The 25928-nt window shown below is 58.1% G+C and overlaps 1 protein-coding gene across 1 annotated transcript; it reads left to right on the top strand.

Moving 5' to 3' along the window:
* On the top strand, positions 1–25928 carry LOC117648629. Its single transcript, XM_034391250.1, has 12 exons — positions 1–185; positions 16295–16417; positions 16848–16965; positions 17781–18086; positions 18367–18693; positions 18761–18928; positions 20251–20426; positions 24326–24428; positions 24698–24937; positions 25028–25150; positions 25240–25348; positions 25782–25928. Coding segments are annotated over exons 1-12 (1851 nt in total). The 5' UTR covers positions 1–183; the 3' UTR covers positions 25838–25928.

Below are 25928 nucleotides of genomic sequence, written 5' to 3'. Positions count from 1 at the left end.
GATTTTGGGAACTGGTTCAGCGGCGAACGCCTTCCCTACAAGGCGGTGAGCCTGCCCTAGAGGCCTAGCCTTGTTAGGTTGGCGTTCTGCAAGAGTGCGGTAGTTTGAAAATTCGTTTCGTTCTGATCGTTCTACATTGTGCTCTAGAAGCGCCGCGCTGATTCGAGTCATTCATCATTCGTAATGTGAGTATATCTCGAAGCTGGGCGCGACGGCTAAGCCTATGAAGTTTCCAAAAGTACCTGGGCGCGACGGCTAAGCCTATGAAGTTTCCAAAAGTACCGTTTTAGAGGTGTTATAGAGGTTAAGGCGCGTATCTAGGTGACGCGACTGGTGCAAAAACTGATCTATGTGGCTAGGGCATTTCAGAAAAAATCGTCAATTCGTACCCGGTAGCGCCAACATTATATACTCTAGCAATATCTCCAACTAATCTTGTTGTTTTGCTCCGGTAGAGAACTCTGATACATCTGCACTCGCTCTCTCCTGAGATTAGTCATCTCGCATTATACTTTGTCTCGTAAACTGGCTTTAATCAGCCTTCTTTTAATTGGGTCTTTTCATGTCACCTGTCATAAAATATTGCAATAAATATTATTTAATGAACTCAATTCAAATGAAAGTGACATGAAAGGCGTCACAGACTTAAGTAACGCAATGCATATCCATACTTAACTTTCCGATAAATCTGCGCTGTGTCATGTAGCAAGGACCTGCCCTGTGCATCACGATTTCAACTGCAATATGGTTCAGCACGTCCCTCTTGTTGATTTTCTGTGCCAGCACGGGAAGAAACCAGCTTGCATTGTCTGTGAAGGGGCTGCTGTTAGATATATTCAGTATTTTCTTGGAAAGCTGGAGCCTGCGAAACTGCATCAATATTTGAAGGAATGCTTGTAACAGTTTTTAAATGTTTGTTTATTTCATAATTTGATTAAATGCATTAATTAATTAATGCGATTAAATGCATCATAAAGGTCTTTCCCTGTCATGGCTCCGCATAGTCATTTAAGAGTATGCAGTCCAACTAGCCCAACAGCCATTGGTACGGACTCCCATTTAGCGACTCTGGAGCTCAAAACGCGCCTCGAAATTTAACTCGCTCCCCGCAAACAGCCAACAGCGCCGCGCGCCGCGCTGCCGGTCTATAATTCCCCCGGCTCGACCGGCTCGAAGGCTCGAACCGAACGTGTGACCCCACCAATGGATTCCTCGTTCGGAGATCAATCCATTTGTGGGGGTCACACGTTCGGTTCGAGTCCCGTTCAGCGACTCTGGAGCTGAAAACGCGTCCGGGCTTTTGACCGCCTCCACCGTCCCAGCCGGTCAGCCTGCAGCGTAGGCAGCTAGCGCACACGTCTGCGAGGCGCACTGCCTACCCCGCTGGGCGATTGCGACCACAAGTGAAGTGATCGTCTGCCTTTCGGGCCCGCCCGGTCATGTCGGTGATACACCAGCACGTGACGGGGCGCTCACTCGCAGCGCAAGTTCGGTCACAAGTTCGGTTCGAGTCCCATTTAGCGACTCTGGAGCTCAAAACGCGTCTGGAGTTTTGTCTGCCTCCACCGGCTTCTGGCCCACTGTGTACCGTCCGATTCTCGGAGCAGGGCAGCGCGCGTGCAGTGCGGTGCAGTGCACCCACGCGAGCGAATGCGGCGTGCAGACACACAAAAACAAACGCAGGGCGAACTAGTCGAACTGGTAGTTCACGGCGGCGTTCTCTCTCCACTTTAACTTAACTTAAGCGCGGCCGCATCCCGGCCAGAACCTCTATAATTTAGTTTAAATCCATTATAGACGTGCCTTTGGCCCTTTCGGAGACGGCCTGTTGAGCGGGCTGGCCTACGCTGTTCTGGCCGACCCGTGGCAAGGCTGCGCGGTGCCGAGCTTGGTGGCGGCCAGCACTGCTTTTGTCACGGCCTCCCCGGCGACGCCCCACAGTGGGTCAGAAGAACGGTGGAGGCGGCCAAAGCTCCAGAGCCGCTAATCAGGCCTCGAACCGAACGTGTGACTGAACCCACCGATGGATTCCTCGTTCGAAGAGCAATCCATTGGTACGGACTCCTATTTAGCGACTCTGGAGCTCAAAACGCGTCTAGAGTTTTGGCCGCCTCCACCGGTCTTCTGGCCCACTGTGCGCCCCCGGGGACGCGGAGCTCCTCCGTCGGTTCGCTTCCAGAGCCCTGCAGGGGCCTGGCTGCGCTCGGTGACACACTCAACTCCACTCGAGTGTCGGTGCTTCCCTCACTAAGTAACAGTGAGAGGCTCATGCTTGACAGAGCCGTTTGTTGAACGTCCATCCTTAAACCTTAAACCTACCAGGGCAGCAAGAAAGCTGAGCAGGTCGACAGTTCCTTTAGGTGCAGCTTGCACCATAAATGCCCTCGTACGGCCCGCGGCCCGCGTGACCCCTCCGGCCGGCCCCTCCCGCGCACAGTGCCGCGCGGCGCGACAGGCCCGACGGCCCCCCCTCCCCCTCGGCCGCGCCGTCGCGGCGTCGCGGCCACTGTTCGGGCCGTCATAAACGGCGCTCAGCACGTCCCCAATTTTTACGACGGCCAATGGATCGGAGACTTGAGTGAATGTGCGCCTTGCAAACGGTGACAGTATTTGTTTAGGGTCGCAGAGCAAGAGTTCGTGATGAGCTCGGCCTGAGTCAAGCCTCTAATTTGAGTTCCGGTCTGATTCACGATTTCCTTTCTCAATCAACAACTAAAGCCCAGCTTGACCTTGCCCTGAGCTGTAGCGTAGCTTCCAGCAGAGGTTTTTTTTGGTCATTAGTGTATGAGTTCTGTAAGGTGATTTCATTCACAGTTTTCATTAGGATAAGACTTAGTTTAAGGATCCTCAGAGTGTGTCAGTGCCTGTGATTGTTGTATTTTCGGCAAAAAGTTTCGATTCGTTCCCTGCAAGGGCGTGGCCGCACGGGCCCCGTGGCGGACCTTGGAGTAATACTCGGGGCTCGAACCGAACGTGTGACCCCACCCATGGATCGCTCTCTGAACGGTGAGTCCAAAGGTGGGGTCACACGCTCGGCTCGAGTCCTGTTTAGCGACTCTGCAGCTCAAAACGTGTCCAGAGTTTTGTCCGCCTCCACCGGTCTTCTGACCCACTGTGCGGCGGTGGGTGGACTGGCTGCTGTTGCCGGTTGATAGTAGTGTGTCCCTTTCTCCTTGTTTGTAAAAACAAGGGCCAGTTATCAGCCCTGTGGGCCTGGCCTGCCTGGCCGGTCCATGATGGGTGGGCCCGCTGGGTGCCGTGGCCTCGCCGCCGCGCCGCCGCGCCGCCGCGCTGCTGCAGACTGAGAGTCGCTTTCGTCGCTCCGTCTCTCTCGCACCTACACGGGACGCCCCATGAGTGCGAGCGAGACAGAGCGACGAATGCGCCTCTCGGAATGGGTCTGGCTGGAGTCCCGTATCCGCTGCTGCCAGCCGTGTGTGCGGCCGCGGTCGTCCTGGATGGCTGGGAGACGCCGGGCTCTGTTTCGGCCTGGCTGTGGCCGCGGTTTTGTTTCACTTTCGAACTGATAACGCATCACGCCCGGGCGCCTGCCGGCGCTGCGCAACCCGGAGTGGGTAACCCCTCGGCCAAAACTCTAGACGCGTTTCGAGCTCCAGAGTCGCTGAATGGGACTCGAACCGAACGTGTGACCCCACCAATGGATTGCTCTCCGAACGAGGAATCCATTGGTGGGGTCACACGTTCGGTTCGAGTCCCGTTTAGCGACTCTGGAGCTCAAAACGCGTCCCAGGGTTTTGACCGCCTCCACCGGTCTTCTGGCCCACTGTGCGTCAAGGTGCGGCAACGATGCACGGCGCCGACAAGGCACCCAGCCGACCTCGGCGTCGGCACGAGCCGTTTCAAGTCGGCGAGTCGGCGCCGCGTCGCGAAATCGCCGGGGAAAACAACTCCTCAAAGGCGTTCCCGGGCGTGGCCTTCCGTGAGGGGGCCGGGCTGACTGGGGCACTGGCGGGGCCGGCGGGCCCTGGGCCAATCGCCGAAGGGAGTCACCGGAAAATAAGGAGAGCACGCCTTTGTGCGCGCGACCGAGCCGAGCCGTGCCGAGCCGTGCCGAGGCGGGCCGCGCGACGCTTGCATCGCCGGATATCAATCAAATCCAACCCCTTCGCAGCGCCTCGCCTTGCCTCGCCCCGCAGCCACCGTCGACCGGAAGCAGCGGGACAATCACGGAGATGTACGGCGCAACACGTGGGAGGCAAACACGGTGAAGGGGGGATCGGTGCGTTTCTGCGAAACGCGAGGGGGTAACGACTGGTAAATTTCGTGTCAGCCGGATTACGGATTACCCCGGATTACCTCGGATTACCCCCAAATTACCTCCGGATTACAACAAAAAAATCCTGGATTACCTCAGGATTACCCCGGATTACCTAAAAATTTTCCCGGATTACCCCGGATTACCTCAAAATTTCGGGTTATCCGGATTACGGATTACCAATTTACTGTCAGCCGGATTCACGAAGTCGTTACCCCCTCGGCGAAACGGCAGCGCAGGGGGCAGCGCGTTTGCTACTGGCGCTGAAGTCATGGGTTCGACTACCACCCCCTGCTCCTTTTTTTTCTCGCCAAGATCGTTGCGTTTGTTGGCGTGGTGTGGTTGCTGCGAGAGGACACGCTGGCCGGGGGTGCCTGGGTGTAAAATCGCCAGCGACGTCGCCTCGCTCTCTGTGATCCGGCACAAAGCATGCGCACGGCAGAGGTCCTTTCCGTTGACTTGTCTGCACGGCGCGAGAAGCAGGCCAGGGTCCGGTCCGGCACGGAATCCTGCCGGGGAAGGGACGGGTCTCTTTTCGGAATGCGGGCGGCGTGGCCCCGGCGGGCTGGGCCCCGGCGGGCTGGGCCCCGGCTGGCTGGGCCCCGGCTGGCTGGGCCCCGGCGGGGTCCGTCCCCGGCTGTCCTCGTGGATTACCCGCGGTAACGCCGTCTCTTGCAAGGGATTCCTTCCTTGGATCCCGCAGACTGGCTTGCGTCGGATTCCCCGTGGAGCACCGCGGAGCGGCAGCGCGTCCCTGGCGCGGCATGGCACGGCACGGCACGGCGTGCCTCGCTGCCCGGAGCTGACTTTGCAAGTTAAGAGGGTTGTGTTGGTGCGCGGCGCGGCGGCCCGCGGCTCCTTTGCCGCGACCCGAATGACCCGCCCGACCTTATTTCCGAGGGACGGCTGCCAACCCTCCCCGCCGACCCGCCCCGCCGACCCACCCCGCCGACCCACCCCGCCGACCCTTGCCCAAATCAAGGCTGATCCTCGGACGACGTCACACGTCTCCCTCAGCATTCCCGCCACGCAGCGCCGGTCGGGCAGCGCAGCGCGCCCTGCCGGCTGTTTCTTGTAGCGCACCTCGGAGGGGACAGGACAGACACTGGAATGCGCGGAGCGTCCTCCTCGACCCTCGAGTCGAGCTGCTTCTTCTCCTGTTGCCCGAAGGACCGTTTCGTCGCTCTGTCTCTCTCGCACTCCTCCGGGACGCCCCGTGAGTGCGAGAGAGACAGAGCGACATCCTCGGAGCAGGGGGCGGCAACGGCCTCGGAAGCGCGTGAAGCCATGCGCGAGGGAGGTGCAGAGGTAACTTATTTTGCTTCGATTGGAAGATCTAGCCCGTTGATTGCAAAACGCTTTGCGCAGATCAAAAGAGCACAAAATTTAAGGTGCATTAGGCTTAGTAGACTGCTCGATACTTCCACTTCAACCGCACACAAGGACGGAATCATTTACATCAACATGGCGCATTCGAGTTTTTCCTGAATTTTATGATTTCTCGTGTTTTTCGGAGTTTTCACTGCACCTTAGTATAAAGTCAGGGGGGAGTTTCGAGAAGAGCAATTGGCCTAATGCACCCTCAATTTCAAGCCCTTTGCATCGGTGCAAAGCGTTTTGAAAAACACTGTCCAGTTTTCATGATCTCGAACAAGTGCGCAACCTCTGCACTGACGGCGCTGACTTTTTTATTTCTGTCCTGTTATTATTTCCTGAAGGTGAACGAGCGTTTGAGGAGAAAAGCTGGAAAAGTCGCCATTATCAAGATACAGGTGAGCATTTGACTGTCTTAATAGTCTGGTTTAGTTGTAGTTCATTTTCCACTATGAATTTTTCATTCAGTTATTGAATTTTTTTTTAGCTTAAGGGAGTTAGTAGCTTCTTTGCGGCCATTAAGAAGCCTTGTAAAGGTTAGGCCCATCAGTTACTTTTGAAAGTGAAATTCAGTTCGATAGTTTGGAATTGATCACTCAATAATGATAAAGTTACTAAATTTTTGCTTGCAGGTTACCATGGACCAATTCATCAATTTTTGGGGCGATAGTGTGCCCACGGACCCCGAGAAGACAGCCAACATCCTTAGGCAACTGGGACGCCTTCAAAACTATCCGCTTGTCTTTGAGACTATAATGGACTTATTGTCCATTTCCGATAAATCTGCGCTGTGTCATGTAGCAAGGACCTGCCCTGTGCATCACGATTTCAACTGCAATATGGTTCAGCACGTCCCTCTTGTTGATTTTCTGTGCCAGCACGGAAGGAAACCAGCTTGCATTGTCTGTGAAGGGGCTGCTGTTAGATATATTCAGTATTTTCTTGGAAAGCTGGAGCCTGCGAAACTGCATCAATATTTGAAGGAATGCTTGTAACAGTTTTTAAATGTTTGTTTATTTCATAATTTGATTAAATGCATTAAAGTATTAATTAGATTAAATGCATCATAAAGGTCTTTCTCTGTCACGCCCCGAAACAAAGATCGTCAACGGGTGGATCGTGCTCCCGAATGTCGGTGTCGCCAAATCTACATCACAAATTTTCCATAAAAAATAAGGGGCCTTGGCCAGGGAAGGCAGGCAGGGCCGAGCGCGCCCTCGGACCCCACAAGCCCCACAAGCCCTTAAGGCCCTTCAGGGTGATAATGGCGGGAAAGGGCCTCAATCATCGTGCTTTAATCCGGTGGCGTTGGCCCTTCGCACACACTGTAACGTGTAACGCGGTATTCAATTTGCACGCCACAGTGCTGCCAGCAGACCGGCGCAGGCGGTCGCAAAACTCTAGGCGCGTTTTGAGCTCCAGCGTCGCTAAACAAGGCTCGAACCGAACGTGTGACCCCACCAATGGATTCCTCGTTCGGAGATCAATCCATTTGTGGGGGTCACACGTTCGGTTCGAGTCCCGTTCAGCGACTCTGGAGCTGAAAACGCGTCCGGGCTTTTGACCGCCTCCACCGTCCCAGCCGGTCAGCCTGCAGCGTAGGCAGCTAGCGCACACGTCTGCGAGGCGCACTGCCTACCCCGCTGGGCGATTGCGACCACAAGTGAAGTGATCGTCTGCCTTTCGGGCCCGCCCGGTCATGTCGGTGATACACCAGCACGTGACGGGGCGCTCACTCGCAGCGCAAGTTCGGTCACAAGTTCGGTTCGAGTCCCATTTAGCGACTCTGGAGCTCAAAACGCGTCTGGAGTTTTGTCTGCCTCCACCTGCTTCTGGCCCACTGTGTACCGTCCGATTCTCGGAGCAGGGCAGCGCGCGTGCAGTGCGGTGCAGTGCACCCACGCGAGCGAATGCGGCGTGCAGACACACAAAAACAAACGCAGGGCGAACTAGTCGAACTGGTAGTTCACGGCGGCGTTCTCTCTCCACTTTAACTTAACTTAAGCGCGGCCGCATCCCGGCCAGAACCTCTATAATTTAGTTTAAATCCATTATAGACGTGCCTTTGGCCCTTTCGGAGACGGCCTGTTGAGCGGGCTGGCCTACGCTGTTCTGGCCGACCCGTGGCAAGGCTGCGCGGTGCCGAGCTTGGTGGCGGCCAGCACTGCTTTTGTCACGGCCTCCCCGGCGACGCCCCACAGTGGGTCAGAAGAACGGTGGAGGCGGCCAAAGCTCCAGAGCCGCTAATCAGGCCTCGAACCGAACGTGTGACTGAACCCACCGATGGATTCCTCGTTCGAAGAGCAATCCATTGGTACGGACTCCCATTTAGCGACTCTAGAGCTCAAAACGCGTCTAGAGTTTTGGCCGCCTCCACTGGTCTTCTGGCCCACTGTGCGCCCCCGCGGGCCGCGGCGCGGCTTCCGTAACCACGAGGACGGCGGCCACCTGGAGTTCGGCAAGCACCACCACTAGACTGATTTCCGAGAGCCGCTTTCGTCGCTCTGTCTCTCTCGCACTCGAGGGGTGTGCCGTACCGGTGCGAGAGAGACAGAGTGACAAAAACGGCTCTCGGAATCAGTTTGCAGCACGGTGGCCACGGGCCCCGAAAGGCCAAATCCAGCTGACTCGCGTGTCCTGCGGTACATCCTGCCGGCCCGCACTGCGATGAGTCGTGCGTCGTGCTGTCTCTCTCGCACTCGCGGGGCGTGCCGAGTGGGATCGAGAGGGACGGAGAGACTGCCGTAAGTCAGCGAGGCGTGATGCGTGCGTCGCGCCGGCTGGCCTATTTTTGGGCAAAATGAGTGCCGTGCATCCGGCACCTGCCTCGCGACCCGCTCCGTGGCCCGCCGGCCCACAGTGGGCCAGACGTCGGTGGAGCGGCCAAAACTCTAGACGCGTTTTGAGCTCCAGAGTCGCTAAATGTGACTCAAATTAAACGTGAATCCGTTGGTGGGGTCACACGTTCGGTTCGGGTCCCATTTAGCGTCTCTGGAGCTCAAAACGCGTCTAGAGTTTTGGCCGCCTCCACCGGTTTTCTGGCCCACTGTGCGCCCCCGGGGACGCGGAGCTCCTCCGTCGGTTCGCTTCCACAGCCCTGCAGGGGCCTGGCTGCGCTCGGTGGCCTCCCCCCAACCCCGCGCGCCCCCCAAATCGCCACCCACTGCCACCCGCCCGGAGTGCTGCCTGTGTAGAAGGGGTTACCGTTACATGTCGGGGTCGTCCTGCATCTCCTCTAGCTCCCTGAGTGCTAGCTCCGCGCGTGCTTGCTCCTCCAGGCGCTCCTCGCGTCGCTCGTTGGCTCTCCGTCTCTTGGCGTGCTGTTTGGTGTCGTAGGGGCAGGGGTAATCCCGGAACCGCCTCTTCTCCCTTGCGACGGCGTCTCGGTCGTGTTGGAACTCCTCCCTTGTGACGTCAGGGGGTAAAATGCGCACGACGTCCTCTTGCACCTGCTTGACGTACCGCTAGGCCGTCTTGACGCCGCCCCCGGGGCGTGCACCCCGGGGGATCGCGGAGAACCCTCCGGTATGTTACGTTGCCCACCTGCAGGCCGTCCCCGTGCGCCGGTGCTCTCGGGTCCCGTGACACCGCCATGAACTCCGGTTTTGGTGAGATGTGCAGCCCATACTGCGCCGCGTTGTCCCGTAGTTTGGCACCTGCCCGCGCCAGTTCTTCTTTTGTCTCCGCGACGATGGCGACGTCGTCCGCGAAGCCTAGGAGGACGGGCCGCTCCAGCAGCTCCGGGTGTTGCTGTTCCTCGTGGAGCTCCCCGGCCGCTCCTTCTAGCGCTATGTTGAACAGCATTGGCGCTATGGGCTCGCCTTGCTTGAGCCCCGAGTCCACCGATAAGCGATACACTGCCAACAAAAAGTTTCAAGTGTGCGTCCGCTGTCATCAGAGGGTGTTCTGGAAACCCCCGACAGTTGACGATTGCACTGTCGTCCTGTTTAACACCTGCTATAAGAAAAAATGTACTAAGTATTACAAGAATCTAGCAAGGAGGGTGACCAACGCCAGGACATCCAACCGCTGTCGGAAGGCGGAGAGTCTTCTGAAAACAGTGCTCACTCCAAAACACTGAACGCAAGGACCTACCAACCCAACTGGACGCGCAAGGGAGGAAGCAAGAAGCCCTAGGGTGCGGTCAACAAGTGGATGCCAGGCCGCACCCCACCCCCACCCCCCCCCCGGCAGAGGAGAGGGGGGAGGTGTGACAGGTGTGACGTCCGTGTGATCATTGAATTCCGGCGCCCGCTTTGTCATGCCTCCCTGTGTGTACGAATCATCGCCGCTGACAGCGCCCTGGACAGCGCCCTGGTGTGTGTGTGTGTGTGTGTGTGTGTGTGTGTGTGTGTGTGTGTGTCACACACCTGTGACAAACTTGTGACACATGTGTGTGGTGCGCGGCCCCGTGCCCGCGCTGCCAGGGTTCATTCCTACGCAACCGCGATTCCGCCACAGCGGGCGAAACGGGGGCCGAAGGGATGCGAGACACGGCACCACGCGGCCGCGCCGGAGTTGACTTTGTTACGGGCCTTCGCTAAGACGGCGCGTCTATAATGGATTTAAACTACATTATAGAGGTTGTGTCTCTTCACTTTAACTTACATGGCCCCACACGGGCCTGGGGCACGTCTATAATGCAAAAAGTTGCATTATAGAGGTCCCCGCACGTCTTATAATGGACCAGTCCTGACACCTTAGCCCCACATAGGCCTTGGGACACGTCTTAGCAAAGACCTCTATAATGTAGTTTAACTCCGCTTGCCGCTGCCGCCGCGACGCCAAGGATCCCAGCCCCACCACGCCGCCAGCCAGCCTTGTCGCGGCCCCTATGCCGGGGGAGTCGCCCTCACTCTTCACCCGCTCCGCCATGTTGTTGTTGTTTGGGAAAGAAGGCAAAGGGATGCGTCCTTCCCCTGACGGCCCTTGTTTGCGAAGTCAAGCCCGTGATTCAACAAACGCGTAGCGCCCTGTCACTTGACCGACGCTGTCCGACGACCATTTCTCTGGCCGGGTGGAGGATTCCTTGACGATCCCCGCCGCCGCGCGTCACCTCTAGACTGTTTCTTGTCTACACACACTGTGTGGGTGGTGGTGGGTGCCCCTGCGGCCTGCGGGCCACGCCGCTGAGTCCTGGGGGGCGCTTGCCGCCGCCGGCCCTGCGACGCGGTAACGCGGTGTCCCGGTGTCGACGCGGTGGTGTCCTTGTCGAGCTTCTTTATGTTCTTCACACACGGCCACTAATGGGGCTGCGCGAGGCGGGAGGGGTGGGGCAGGGGGAGGGGAGGGCACACCTGAGGGCGTGAAGCGGGTGTGCGAGGACGGCGACGCAGACGCAACGACACGGGGGCGCCGCCGCCGGTTGCCGGCGGCGGACTGATTCCGGACTCTGGCTCTGTCGCTCTGTCTCTCTCGCACCCCTACGGGCCGCCCCATGAGCGCGAGAGGGACATTCGAAATCAGCCCAGCCGCAGCCCCGCCAGTCGGGAGCCCCATGATAATGCATATGCATGCATTGCGCGCCCCACCAGCACGCGGGGACCAGGCCTTAGGGCCAGGGCTGAGGCCCCCCGCCCCTCCCCCTCCCCCTGGCCGGGTCGCGCCGTCCCAACTTCGCGCACCACGTCTGAACAACGACAGGCAGGGACCCCCGGCGCCGCGCCGCGTGTCTCCGCACCATGGCCGCACCGCCGCCGTCGAACCGTCGAACGCGAGGATGGACCGGGAAAAACGCCCGGCAAGCAAAGACAGCCTTGACGACGGAGTGACGGAGCGCGGCGGCGGTCATGCCGGTGCACGGGGAACACAGGGAAGTGCACCGAAGTACACAGTGGTACACTCCAACGGCAGCAGCGGGGTGTTCTCTAGAAGTACACTCTTTGGAGGAAATATCCGGATCTGTTCTAAGTATGCACTCCGTACGCACACGGCGGTGGAACCCCTTAGGCCGCCTCTTATTCCTAGAGCGCACTCTTCTTTGTCGCGCCCCCAGCTGTTTAAAACGGGGCCTCTCCGAAAAAACGGGGCGAAGGGGCGTGGGGAGTCGAACCGCGGCCGTCGCATCGAAAAAGCGAGGCGTTCGCCACCGCCGCGCCGCGGCCGCGCCCCCCGACATGACAACGCTAAACTCGCTGCCACCCGCCCCGCCCCGCCCCACCCCACTCCGCCACCGCGGGCCCCACCGCCCCACCTCTGCGCCGGGGGGCCGCGGAGGCCGCGGGGCCGCGCGCAGGGCAAGCAGGATGTCGCTGTGTAGGGGTAACGGGAACGGGGTGGCTCGAGGCTCGACTCGAGGCTCGACGAGGCGCGGCGAGTCAATAGCGCTGACGCGGCCGAAGGACTTCCTCGTCGACGTCGTCGTCGTCGTCGTCGTCAATGCCGAGCGGAAGGAGGCTTCAGTCGCGGCGCCACAGTGGGCCAGAAGACCGGTGGAGGCGGCCGCGGCCACAGTTTGAGACGCGTTTTGAGCTCCAGAGTCGCTGAACAGAACAGGACTCGAAGCGAACGTGTGACCCCACCAATGGATTGCTCTGCGAACAAGGAATCTTTTGGTGGGGTCACACGTTTCGGCCGAGTCCCAGAGCGACCCTGGGGCTCTAAACGCGCCCGCAATTTTGACCGCCCCCACCGGTCTTCTGGCCCACTGTGGGCGCCCCGCTGCTGGACGACAACGCCGTCAAGTCCGAGGGGGCGCTGCCAAAACCACCGGCGGGCCGAGTGGCGCAAGATCAGACCGATTCCGAAGACTCCGCCGCCGTCTCTGTCGCACTCGCGCAGCTTCCCGCATGGGTGCGAGAGAGACAGAGCGACGAGCATCGAATCGCTGCCGGCCTGGCGGCAGTGCAGCCCCCGGCCACATGTCGAGGCGGACAGGCGGATACAGAGACGCCTTTCATGGCGTCCTGGCGGCCACGTGGGGCGACATGCCCCGCAGGGCGAGGGCGGCGCGCCGCCATGTCGGGGCCGCGGGGTGCCCGTCGACGCCCTCCCCGGCCGCCAGCACGCGGACAAGTGCAAAATGGCGGCCGCTGACCAACCCGCCGCGGCGCCACCCCTTGCCACCCACGGACGGCGCCGGGTCGATAACCACCCCGCGGCGCCGCGGCCGCCAATGGAGCGTCGCGACGCCCGCCGCCACCGCGAGCCAATCACAGACCGCGGCGTCCATGCTGCCCAGGGGCGCTTTGTTCGGACGCCGACAGCTAGGCGCCTTTCGCGGGTTCGAATCCCGCAGGCGCCAAAGTGACAGTGTCGGCGTCTTGTTTTCAGGGCTGCCACGCTGCCGCGCCACTGCGCGTGAATGCCTGACTGCCTGACCCACTGCAGTGACAGGCTGGGCCACAGGCTGGGCCACAGGCTGGGCCACAGGCTGGGCCGGCCGTGTTCAAACACTGATAAACCTCCTCCGCCTTTCCGCAGACCTGACTGACCACCAGCAGGCCGCTTCCGAACGGCGACGCTCCGTCTCTCTCGCACTCGCGGGGCGCGCCGTCGGGGCGCGAGGGAGACAGCGCGACCGAACCACTGTTCGGCCAGGCTGCCGGCCAGGGCACAGTCCTCGCTCGCCACGCCTTGAACACACGCCTGCCCGGCCTGCCCCGTGTGCAAAGGCCAGCGGGCTCATTCCGGCGTCTGTCTCTCTCGCACCCCCGCGGCCCTACGGGACACCCCGTGAGTGCGAGCGAGACGGAGCGACAGCCTGCAGGCCACTTGTTGACTTCCGCTTGCCGCTGCCGCCGCGACGCCAAGGATCCCAGCCGAACGCGAACGATTCGCAGCGCAACACTCCTCGCCCTAAAGTCCCAGGCCGACCTGGCCGTCGCGCTTACAGTGTGCAGGTGGAGCGGCGCGGACACTCCAGTGGCGTGACGCTGCGCATCCACCTGTGGAAATGACGGCGATAAACCACCCCTCGCGGCCCTGGCGGCCCTCACGCATAAGCAGGGCGAGGGTGTACGTGTGTGTGCGTGTGTGTGTTCGTGTGTATGGGAGCGTGACAAGGGAGGGGGACTCCGCGTGATTCGGAATCTCAATGTAAATGGTTGGCGCACAGGAAGCGCGTCCACGCACCGCGCCCTGGCAGTCAGTGCTCCGTCTCTCTCTGTCGCACCAGCAGGGCGGGCAGTGTGGGAGCGAGAGAGACGGACCGATTGGCTGCTGGGGACGCTGAGGCAACGCCACGGCACTGCTTATCTCCCTGGCCGGCCTTCCAGGCCTTCCCTTCTGCAGACTGATTCCGAGATGATGGAGGGTGACTGGCTCACGCTAGCCGGCTGGCCCGCGGGGCTGGAGGCCCGTCGAGGTGCGAGAGAGACAGAGAGCCTCAGGGGGAACCGGGGGAGGGGGAGCTGTAGAGCCTACAATGAAAAGCTGTAAAGCCTACAATGCAAGCATCCGTTGCTAGTTAGCGTGATGGCAGGCAGAGGCCGCGGGAGCCGTTCGCTGGCCCATATTGGGGAGTCGTTGGAAGTATGTTCACTTGCAGACTTGCATGCTTGCAGTGTTCGCCTCCTGTCGCCGCGTTTCCCTACTAGCTTTGTTTGCAGGCCCGCGTTCTTGCGCGAAGGGACGCTGCAGAAGCAGCAGAAGCAGTCCGAAGCCAAAGGTCGGACTTCTCGCCACTCATTTGGTCAGACAAAAATGTCTCGCCACAAAATGGCGAGACATGTTTGGCTGCACACAATTTTGTCAGACTTTAGAACCCAGTCTGCACTGAAAAACCAAACGTGGTCTAGACCGCATCATTGGTGTGGTCAAATGGATGCCATTTTGACCGCATCAGTTGGTGTGGTCTAGACCACGTTTGGCCACGTTTGGTGTGGTCTAGACCACGTTTGGCCACGTTTGGTGTGGTCTAGACTCTGGAGCTCAAAACGCGTCTGGAGTTTTGTCTGCCTCCACCGGCTTCTGGCCCACTGTGTACCGTCCGATTCTCGGAGCAGGGCAGCGCGCGTGCAGTGCGGTGCAGTGCACCCACGCGAGCGAATGCGGCGTGCAGACACACAAAAACAAACGCAGGGCGAACTAGTCGAACTGGTAGTTCACGGCGGCGTTCTCTCTCCACTTTAACTTAACTTAAGCGCGGCCGCATCCCGGCCAGAACCTCTATAATTTAGTTTAAATCCATTATAGACGTGCCTTTGGCCCTTTCGGAGACGGCCTGTTGAGCGGGCTGGCCTACGCTGTTCTGGCCGACCCGTGGCAAGGCTGCGCGGTGCCGAGCTTGGTGGCGGCCAGCACTGCTTTTGTCACGGCCTCCCCGGCGACGCCCCACAGTGGGTCAGAAGAACGGTGGAGGCGGCCAAAGCTCCAGAGCCGCTAATCAGGCCTCGAACCGAACGTGTGACTGAACCCACCGATGGATTCCTCGTTCGAAGAGCAATCCATTGGTACGGACTCCCATTTAGCGACTCTAGAGCTCAAAACGCGTCTAGAGTTTTGGCCGCCTCCACTGGTCTTCTGGCCCACTGTGCGCCCCCGCGGGCCGCGGCGCGGCTTCCGTAACCACGAGGACGGCGGCCACCTGGAGTTCGGCAAGCACCACCACTAGACTGATTTCCGAGAGCCGCTTTCGTCGCTCTGTCTCTCTCGCACTCGAGGGGTGTGCCGTACCGGTGCGAGAGAGACAGAGTGACAAAAACGGCTCTCGGAATCAGTTTGCAGCACGGTGGCCACGGGCCCCGAAAGGCCAAATCCAGCTGACTCGCGTGTCCTGCGGTACATCCTGCCGGCCCGCACTGCGATGAGTCGTGCGTCGTGCTGTCTCTCTCGCACTCGCGGGGCGTGCCGAGTGGGATCGAGAGGGACGGAGAGACTGCCGTAAGTCAGCGAGGCGTGATGCGTGCGTCGCGCCGGCTGGCCTATTTTTGGGCAAAATGAGTGCCGTGCATCCGGCACCTGCCTCGCGACCCGCTCCGTGGCCCGCCCGTCGGGGTCGTCCGGCGCGGCGCGAAGGTAGGCTGCAGCAGCGTCCTGGGCGTGGCCCGTGGCCGTGCTGCCCAAGAGCCTGGTCAGGGTGGCCCGGGTCCAGTGCCTCGCGTCCCGGATCGCGCTGCACCTGAGCAGTGTGCCTGCCTGCTTCGGTCTCGCTGTCCGAAACGGGAGCGGGTTCCTTTCCCCGCATACCTCACCGCGTGCCTGACCTGCCCGCCCGCTGTCGCTCCGTCTCTCTCGCACTCGTGAGAGTCCCGGACAGGTGCGACAGAGACAGAGCGATCTAAATGACTCTCGGAATCAGTCCGCCGCGCCACAGGAACCTCGCAGCAGCTCTCACCACAGCGTCGGCCACGCCCTTGGAGACGGGCACGACCTGCGCCACGTGCCAGAGCTTGGAAAGAGCGAACATGCTGACATACCGCGCCCGCTGCGTAGGCCTTAGTGCCCGCGCCGCGTCGGCGAGCAGCACGCCTATCGCACGCCGGCCAGTTGTCCTTGGTGGTGGTCTTGACGTCATCCTGGAAGGTGACGCCGAGGACCTTCAGCTTGTCGGTGTAGGGGAAGGCGAGGGGCCGTCGTCGTCGTCGCGTACAGTAGCGTCTCTGTCCCACTCGCAGAGCACGCCGTCAGGGTGCGAGGGAGACAGAGTGATGAACCTCTCCTCGGGAATCCATGTTTAAAACGTCTAATTTTATTGTGTTGCAGGTATTCCGTCGGCGATGTGGTGGTGGCGCTCTGGCCCTCCGTGGTGGGGGGGAAAAGGTACCCCGCGGTCATCCAGAGTTTCAGTGCTGGGAAGTATACTCTACAATGGCTGGGTCAAAAAAAGTAAGTCCTTCTCCCTTCCCATAAGGTAAAAAATCAATTTTGGGTCACGGAATTTCGAAGAACAATTCAATGCAAGCCGCATCCGTCTACGTCAATCTGTCTCGTCGTGAGACCGTTTTTCTCGGTCGAATCGGGGAATGTCACCATTTTGCACCACTGAAATTTTCGGGAGGTTTCGGCCGCTGCCTGACCCCTTTGAATGTTATTGTACTTCGGCCCAAACCAGCCTCTAGAAGCATTCAATGCCTTTGTTTTGAGACGTCGCTGGGCTTTCTAGCTCGATTCTCGACCAGTGAATGACCGTTTGAAGGTCGAAATTCGGAACTTTGCACCAAATCGACCAAATTGGACAACTCAAGCATCTCCCAGTCCCGGCGTCGTCGCAGTGCAGGATGGGCCAACTAAAAACGCAATCAATGTTTGTTTTCAGTGAAGTTAACATCGTGGTGCCAGCCCGCATCATCGGCCGGGCCACACCAGCACTTATCGATGCAATGCACGAAGAAGACTATCTACCCAAGTACAGACAGGAATTGGTCGCTGGAAAGGTAAGTAAACCGCACCTTTCGAGCCAATCGGAAAGGTTTGGACCCACACTACAAATCAAAAGGTCAGACTTCTCGCCACTCCAGAGGCAAGGCATAAAAGTCTCGCCAAGTTTTGGTCTGATCTAAAAGTCTCGCCAAAATTTGGTCAGACAAAAAAGTCTCGCCACAAAACGGTCATACACAAAAGTCTGACCACAAAATGGCGAAACTTTTCTGTCTGACCGCCACCGAAAGGCCGTAATGCGCCGGACGGTTACGGCCTAAAGGCCGTGGTCAGACACAAAAGTCTCGCCATTTTGTGGTCAGACTTTTGTGTATGACCGTTTTGTGGCGAGACTTTTTTGTCTGACCAAATTTTGGCGAGACTTTCAGGTCTGACCAAAACCTGGCGAGACTTTAATGTCTTGCCATATTTTGGCGTGAAGTCTTTCCATCCAAATTGCAGGTTCGAATCCCGGTGAGGTGTAATACGACCGAAATTTTTATTTCGAGTTTGGCATTGTTGTGGGTGCTGATAAAGAAAATGACAACTATTTTGACCCCAGACGCCGAGGGGGAAAGCACTCGCGTAATAGTCGGGTCACTCTGTCCGTAATAGCACGCGTAATAGTGTGCGTAATAGTAGCGTAATAGCGGAAATTCTCAAAATTTGATCTATTATAGGGGTTTTTTGGTCTGTTTTCAGCTAAATCGCTATATTTTGAGGCGTAATAGAGCGTTATAGGCGTAATAGTCGGGTCGCAGGTTTTAGGAGTGATTTCCCCCTCGCCAGACGCGATTTGTATCACCATTTTTTCTTTGATTCATTATTGCAGGCGGAGGCTCGAAGGCTGATTGCCGCGGTGGTGCCACAGCCGGCTCGGCAGCAGCAGGACATACAACGCGCTGTTGAGCGCGCTCAACAAGAGTGTCAACAGCAGTTTCAGCAACAACTTCAGATCGAACGCGACAACTTTCAGCAGCAGCTTCAGCTGGAGCGCGATAACTTCCAGCAGCAGCTTCAGCTGGAGCGGCGGAGCTTTCAAGAGCAGCTGGAAGAAGCCCGTCTGCTGTCGGAACAGAAATATAGAGACATGGAACAAACTCATGGCACCCTTCAAAAGAAGTGCATTGACCTTGAAGTAAGTCCGTTCGCTGTAAAATACACTGGTAAAACTAAAGCGTAGTTTTACCCTCTGTTTGCAAGCGTAATCAGGTTACGCTTGAAATCAAGCGTAACAGTCCCAACCGCCAAGATTCCACCTATCTAAATGCATGGGGGAATTTCTAGAGTATGCTTCATTTCAAGCGTAACGTCTTCAAGCGTAACTTTATGCTTGACTCAAGCATAGAGTTACGCTTTAGTTTTACCAGTGTACAACAAGCGCGCGCGCACAGATCTAAATGTGTGTCATTTTGCAGGCCGTAGTCCAGCTGCACAACCAGCAGCAACAGCAGCAAAAAGACCAGGCGGCCCAGCAGCTGGAACAAGCTCGTCTGGACTTCCAGAAGCAATATACAGAGGCAGAACGAGCTCATGAGGTTGATCTCCGGCAAGTGGCCCAGCGCTCTTGGGAAGAGGTGACTCAGCAATGCGAGCAGAAGATTGAACAAGAGCGTCAAAATTTTGAGAGGCAGCAGGAGCGCGCCCGTCTTCTGGCTGAAGAGCGTGCTCAAGGCATAGAACAAGCACATCATCAGGCGCTTGAGCAGGTTGAAGCCCTGCAAAAGAAATGCTCTGACCTTGAAGTAAGTCCGTTCGCTGTAAAATACAACACGCGCGCGCGCACGGATCTAAATGTGTGTCATTTTGCAGGCCCTAGTCGACCTGCTTAACCAACAGCAGCAGCACCACCAAGAAGAGCAGGTGCCTCATCCAGACCCTCAGGATGATGGTAATGATGGCAATCTAGATGAGCCGCAGGGCGAAGATCAAGGAGAGCAGCTACCTGATGAAATGGATCACGATGATGATGAACCTAGAGTAAGTCACGACCTATTTCCCCAGCCACACACACACACACTCGCAGGGCCAGGCAGGGCACGGTGATACTCTCGCAGGGCCTCGCAGGGCCATCATTCCTGGTCCAGCCTATCATGTTCATGTTTCCAGCTCAATCTGCACACTTAATGTTTATGTAGAATTTTGTACGTGCCACTTGCACGATTTTGTGCATGCGGGGAATCTGCATAATATTATGCGTGAAAATGCATAAATTTATGCAAATTCACGCACAATTTTATGCACGATGGCACACAAGTTTAAAATTATGCATCACCACGTATAAAATTGTACATAAACATTTAGTGTGTGCGTCCACAATTTGAAGTTGACAATCCGAAACATTGGACCAAATCGACGAGTCTCTGCCTCTACTGGACATGTCTTGAGCTTCGGCCCTGGTATTCGCCACGCGGCTAGAGTATTGAAAGGCCGTTCTTTTGAGCCGTAGCGGGCCTCTGCAGCACTTGCCATTCTGCTACAACTAACGATTGAAAGTGCAAAAGTGGACCGTGTCCCCCCTCCCTTTTCCCTCCTATCTTGAGTTCCGTCGGTCGGGCCTGGAGTGGACGCCGTTCCCACCTCCAGCCGGTGCTTTTGCAGCGCCGAGGGTTCAAATTGGCGCATACCGCGGTCCGATTCATCGACTCGTTTCGACACGGGCCTCTGCCAGGCAATACGAGGCGGAAACTTGGAAACTTTTCTGTTTTCTTTTTTCCTTTATCGTGCAAATACCGAATTTATCTCTGTACACCGGATCAAATTTTCAAAAAGGAGGCATCTCCGCCTGCGCTCCCGTCATGCCGACTGATTCCGACAGTTGCTTTCGTCACTCGGTCTCTCTCGCACTCACGGAGCGCGCCGCACAGGTGCGAGAGAGACCGAGCGACGAAAACGACTCTGGGAATCGGTAAGCCAAGGGAGCGAGAGGGACAGAGGGAGAGCGTGTGTGGAATCGAGCATCGCCCCGTACGAACTTTTCGCACAATTTTTGTACGAAAAACTGCACATACTTTCCCATTTGTGTACAAAATCGCGTACAAACTTGTTCGAAATGTTCGTCTGCACAAAAAACTGTGACGTCTCGTTCAAAATTTGTACAAAAACATTAAGGGTGTGGCGGACAGAGCGTTACTCTGCTCTGATTTCCCGCCCGCATCTTCCGGTTCCGTTCCCGGAAATGGCCAGTCGATTGGCCATGTTCCCGCGGTGGTCGTGGTGTGTGTGGTGGTCCTGGTGGCCCACGTGTTTTTATTTACTTCTCTGCTGTCTTCTACTAATCTTTGTGGTCTTTTTTGTTCCAGGTATGGTACAGGGGTCCAGTGACCGCCAAGCTGCGTAGCATACAGTGGATTTACAGGTGCCCCCAAGCGGACCACATGGGTCAGGTCCACGGTGACCCTAACCGCTTGCGGAGCATCGCCACACGGTCGGGAATACTGCTAAAAGCAATCACAGCGGGGCTGGTGCCTGTTCCCAGGTACGGTATCTGGTGATCCACACCTCGCTGGTGCTCTGCATTGCTCTGCATCCCACATCGGGGCCGCGCCGTGCCGTGCCGTGTTTGTGGACCAGGGACGGTGTCGTGACGGTGTCGTGACGGGGTGTCGGCGTGGTGGTGCCGAGGAACGTTTTTTTTTGTGCGATGAAAACTGACAGAGTTATGCCGGATGATGGGTGACGCCTTCCAGATTGGGAACCGCTGGCTCAGACCCAGCTGAGTGGCGGGCTGGCCTACTCTGGAAGTACCACGTCTATATAGCTACAAAAGCAACTATAGAGGTCCGCGGTTCGACTCCATCGACGACTCGCCCCCACGGACAAGTCCTACGTGGCGCCGGGACTTGGTGGCGTGCGTCCCGCGAGTCGCGGCTGAGTCGTCTCTCTCGCACTCGAGGGGTGTGCCGTACCGGTGCGAGAGAGACAGAGTGACAAAAACGGCTCTCGGAATCAGTTTGCAGCACGGTGGCCACGGGCCCCGAAAGGCCAAATCCAGCTGACTCGCGTGTCCTGCGGTACATCCTGCCGGCCCGCACTGCGATGAGTCGTGCGTCGTGCTGTCTCTCTCGCACTCGCGGGGCGTGCCGAGTGGGATCGAGAGGGACGGAGAGACTGCCGTAAGTCAGCGAGGCGTGATGCGTGCGTCGCGCCGGCTGGCCTATTTTTGGGCAAAATGAGTGCCGTGCATCCGGCACCTGCCTCGCGACCCGCTCCGTGGCCCGCCGGCCCACAGTGGGCCAGACGTCGGTGGAGCGGCCAAAACTCTAGACGCGTTTTGAGCTCCAGCGTCGCTAAACAAGGCTCGAACCGAACGTGTGACCCCACCAATGGATTCCTCGTTCGGAGATCAATCCATTTGTGGGGGTCACACGTTCGGTTCGAGTCCCGTTCAGCGACTCTGGAGCTGAAAACGCGTCCGGGCTTTTGACCGCCTCCACCGTCCCAGCCGGTCAGCCTGCAGCGTAGGCAGCTAGCGCACACGTCTGCGAGGCGCACTGCCTACCCCGCTGGGCGATTGCGACCACAAGTGAAGTGATCGTCTGCCTTTCGGGCCCGCCCGGTCATGTCGGTGATACACCAGCACGTGACGGGGCGCTCACTCGCAGCGCAAGTTCGGTCACAAGTTCGGTTCGAGTCCCATTTAGCGACTCTGGAGCTCAAAACGCGTCTGGAGTTTTGTCTGCCTCCACCGGCTTCTGGCCCACTGTGTACCGTCCGATTCTCGGAGCAGGGCAGCGCGCGTGCAGTGCGGTGCAGTGCACCCACGCGAGCGAATGCGGCGTGCAGACACACAAAAACAAACGCAGGGCGAACTAGTCGAACTGGTAGTTCACGGCGGCGTTCTCTCTCCACTTTAACTTAACTTAAGCGCGGCCGCATCCCGGCCAGAACCTCTATAATTTAGTTTAAATCCATTATAGACGTGCCTTTGGCCCTTTCGGAGACGGCCTGTTGAGCGGGCTGGCCTACGCTGTTCTGGCCGACCCGTGGCAAGGCTGCGCGGTGCCGAGCTTGGTGGCGGCCAGCACTGCTTTTGTCACGGCCTCCCCGGCGACGCCCCACAGTGGGTCAGAAGAACGGTGGAGGCGGCCAAAGCTCCAGAGCCGCTAATCAGGCCTCGAACCGAACGTGTGACTGAACCCACCGATGGATTCCTCGTTCGAAGAGCAATCCATTGGTACGGACTCCCATTTAGCGACTCTAGAGCTCAAAACGCGTCTAGAGTTTTGGCCGCCTCCACTGGTCTTCTGGTCCACTGTGCGCCCCCGCGGGCCGCGGCGCGGCTTCCCTAACCACGAGGACGGCGGCCACCTGGAGTTCGGCAAGCACCACCACTAGACTGATTTCCGAGAGCCGCTTTCGTCGCTCTGTCTCTCTCGCACTCGAGGGGTGTGCCGTACCGGTGCGAGAGAGACAGAGTGACAAAAACGGCTCTCGGAATCAGTTTGCAGCACGGTGGGCACGGGCCCCGTTCCCCTAAAAATAACCCCCTCTGAAATAGCGCGCCGTGGCGGCCGTGGCGGCCCGTCGGGGGTGGGGCCGTGGTGGGGCGCTGGGCTGAGGGGTGGCCGCGGTGGGGGTGGGGGTGGGGGCGGGGGCGGGGGCGAGGGCGGGGCGCCTGCCGCCAGCCCGGTCGTCAAGCCCCGAGCCTCCCGAATATACAAGCGAGGGGGCGGGGGCGATTTAGAGGGGGATTATTTCACGCAGGCTGTATTTGCTGTCTCTCTCGCACCCCTCCGGCGCGCCCCATGAGTGCGAGAGAGACAGGGCGAAGGAAGTGCGGCTCGGATTCGGAATCGGGCTGCAGTCGACGAGTTCGGGAAAAGTACAGCACGCGTCCGCGCCAAGTCGCCGTCCGTAACTGCGGCGTCTCTTCGCTCTGTCTCTGTCGCACTCACGGGGCGACGCGGAGCGGTGCGAGAGAGACGGCACGATGTAAACGACTCTCGGAATCAGTCTGCAGAAGGGAAGGCCTGGAAGGCCGGCCAGGGAGATAAGCAGTGCCGTGGCGTTGCCTCAGCGTCCCCAGCAGCCAATCGGTCCGTCTCTCTCGCTCCCACACTGCCCGCCCTGCTGGTGCGACAGAGAGAGACGGAGCACTGACTGCCAGGGCGCGGTGCGTGGACGCGCTTCCTGTGCGCCAACCATTTACATTGAGATTCCGAATCACGCGGAGTCCCCCTCCCTTGTCACGCTCCCATACACACGAACACACACACGCACACACACGTACACCCTCGCCCTGCTTATGCGTGAGGGCCGCCAGGGCCGCGAGGGGTGGTTTATCGCCGTCATTTCCACAGGTGGATGCGCAGCGTCACGCCACTGGAGTGTCCGCGCCGCTCCACCTGCACACTGTAAGCGCGACGGCCAGGTCGGCCTGGGACTTTAGGGCGAGGAGTGTTGCGCTGCGAATCGTTCGCGTTCGGCTGGGATCCTTGGCGTCGCGGCGGCAGCGGCAAGCGGAAGTCAACAAGTGGCCTGCAGGCTGTCGCTCCGTCTCGCTCGCACTCACGGGGTGTCCCGTAGGGCCGCGGGGGTGCGAGAGAGACAGACGCCGGAATGAGCCCGCTGGCCTTTGCACACGGGGCAGGCCGGGCAGGCGTGTGTTCAAGGCGTGGCGAGCGAGGACTGTGCCCTGGCCGGCAGCCTGGCCGAACAGTGGTTCGGTCGCGCTGTCTCCCTCGCGCCCCGACGGCGCGCCCCGCGAGTGCGAGAGAGACGGAGCGTCGCCGTTCGGAAGCGGCCTGCTGGTGGTCAGTCAGGTCTGCGGAAAGGCGGAGGAGGTTTATCAGTGTTTGAACACGGCCGGCCCAGCCTGTGGCCCAGCCTGTGGCCCAGCCTGTGGCCCAGCCTGTCACTGCAGTGGGTCAGGCAGTCAGGCATTCACGCGCAGTGGCGCGGCAGCGTGGCAGCCCTGAAAACAAGACGCCGACACTGTCACTTTGGCGCCTGCGGGATTCGAACCCGCGAAAGGCGCCTAGCTGTCGGCGTCCGAACAAAGCGCCCCTGGGCAGCATGGACGCCGCGGTCTGTGATTGGCTCGCGGTGGCGGCGGGCGTCGCGACGCTCCATTGGCGGCCGCGGCGCCGCGGGGTGGTTATCGACCCGGCGCCGTCCGGGGGTGGCGCGGCGCGGCGGTGGCGAACGCCTCGCTTTTTCGATGCGACGGCCGCGGTTCGACTCCCCACGCCCCTTCGCCCCGTTTTTTCGGAGAGGCCCCGTTTTAAACAGCTGGGGGCGCGGACGGTTATGCCGTGGGTGACGCCTTCCAGATTGGGAACCGCTGGCTCAGACCCAGCTGAGTGGCGGGCTGGCCTACCGTGAGAACGACATTTGATGGCTGGAGTACAGGCCTAACGTTATATTTGCTTGCAGGGAGGTGCTCTTGGCCATGCCCGCGCCAGTAGTAGCGCTGCTATTGCTGGCCGGTGCCTGGACCGGGTGTGTTGCGCAGGCCCCGGTGGTGCAGTTTGGAGAGGTAATTCTTTCAACGCAAACTTAGGCCTCTACTTTTAATCAACTGCACTCTTAAAACCTTACGAACTATTTTGAGCATACATATAACAAACTAAAATACTTTGTTATACGAAGAAATAGTTCGTAAATTACGAAGTATTTTCTTTGTAAGCTTACGTATGCTCAAAATACTTTGTTATACAAACTACTTTTCTTTGTAATGCCCAAAATAGTTTGTAAGGTTTTCTCAGTGTGGCAATGTGTTATTTCTTTTTTTTTGTTCTTTGGCAGATGGAGCATACTGCTTACTCTCCTCAGCGCCTCGCCGTATTAAATCTAAAGAGCTCCGACAAGAACGCGCAGGCCAAGAAGCGGGTGGCGACCTGCCCGCTCTGCCCGCTGCCGGGGTGGGAGGAACGGCAGTTCCCCGCCCACTTTCATCATGTTCACAATCATGGAGTCTCTGAGGAAAACGCAAGGGTGAGAACACACCGCCTCCACCTCGTTTACCTGGCCAGGAGTAGGGGACATGTAAGTGTTATTCAGCAATGCTATTCCGTCAGGGTCTCGTCGCTCCCGATTAGCCTTACACAAAAGCGCTGATTTTCTTTTTGTCTGCAGCTCGTACTTTCATGGCGTAATGCCAGAGCGATGGTGGTGCAGCACCCAACCGTCTTTGAGGAGCTCGCAGCGTCGAGGGTCTCTGTTAGAGTAGTGACAGAGGAGGGCCAAATGCAGGAACCTGTAAGACGCTTTCATTGAAATGTGTGCGTGATGCCAAGATGGCGCGGTGCTAAAACTAGTTTTATTTATTTTATTTTTTTGGCTTTCAGAACGTGGCAGGGCTGCTTATGAGTCAAGTGCCTGTACCTCCTAGCCTTCCTACTACCATTCTCGATCGCTTGCCACCAACTCAGTGCATATGTGAAGGATATCTTGCAGGTGAGCGAAGTGACGAAGGAGGATACCCGCCTTTACACTGCAAATGCAACGGCGATACTAAAGTACATTTTTTGGCGATACAACGGCCTTACGGAAAAGTATTGCCTTCAGAACAGCGATACAGAAAAGTATCGCCATAATTTGGCAGTACTTTTGGATATTGCCAAAACCACGGCATTAAACCAAGGTCTGGTCCCCTTGATTTGTTCGACGTTTATTGCCAAATCGTGGCAATACTCCAATCGCCAAATTTTGGCGATACTTTTGTGTATCGCCGTTTTCAAGGCAATACTTTTCCGTAAGGCCGTTTATTGGCGATACACAATTGTATCGCCAAAAAAAGTGCTAAAAGTATTGCCTTTGGATTTACAGTGTAAGCAGAGAGAATTACGTAAGGAGACGAGCTCTTATTTTTCTTCAACTGTTTATTCAGGTGAATTCCGAGTCATTAATGACGTGGGGCCAGAGCTGGATGATGATGAATTCTAGTTTTTTTTAATGTCCCACTGTACTTATAGCTTTATTCTTATTCTTTATTCTGAATTTGTCTGATAATTTTTGATTGGAGGATGGTTTTAAA

This window comes from Thrips palmi, unplaced genomic scaffold (genome assembly GCF_012932325.1).
Source record: "Thrips palmi isolate BJ-2018 unplaced genomic scaffold, TpBJ-2018v1 HiC_scaffold_3, whole genome shotgun sequence".
Lineage (NCBI taxonomy): Eukaryota > Metazoa > Arthropoda > Insecta > Thysanoptera > Thripidae > Thrips > Thrips palmi.
This window is presented reverse-complemented; position numbering and strand designations above follow the sequence as displayed.

Excerpts from the sequence above, each read along its gene's own strand:
- LOC117648629 (XM_034391250.1), top strand. Across the intron at positions 18,087-18,366 it reads AGAAGTGCATTGACCTTGAA|GCCGTAGTCCAGCTGCACAA; the intron begins GTAAGTCCGTTC and ends GTCATTTTGCAG. Across the intron at positions 25,151-25,239 it reads AGGGCCAAATGCAGGAACCT|AACGTGGCAGGGCTGCTTAT; the intron begins GTAAGACGCTTT and ends TTTGGCTTTCAG.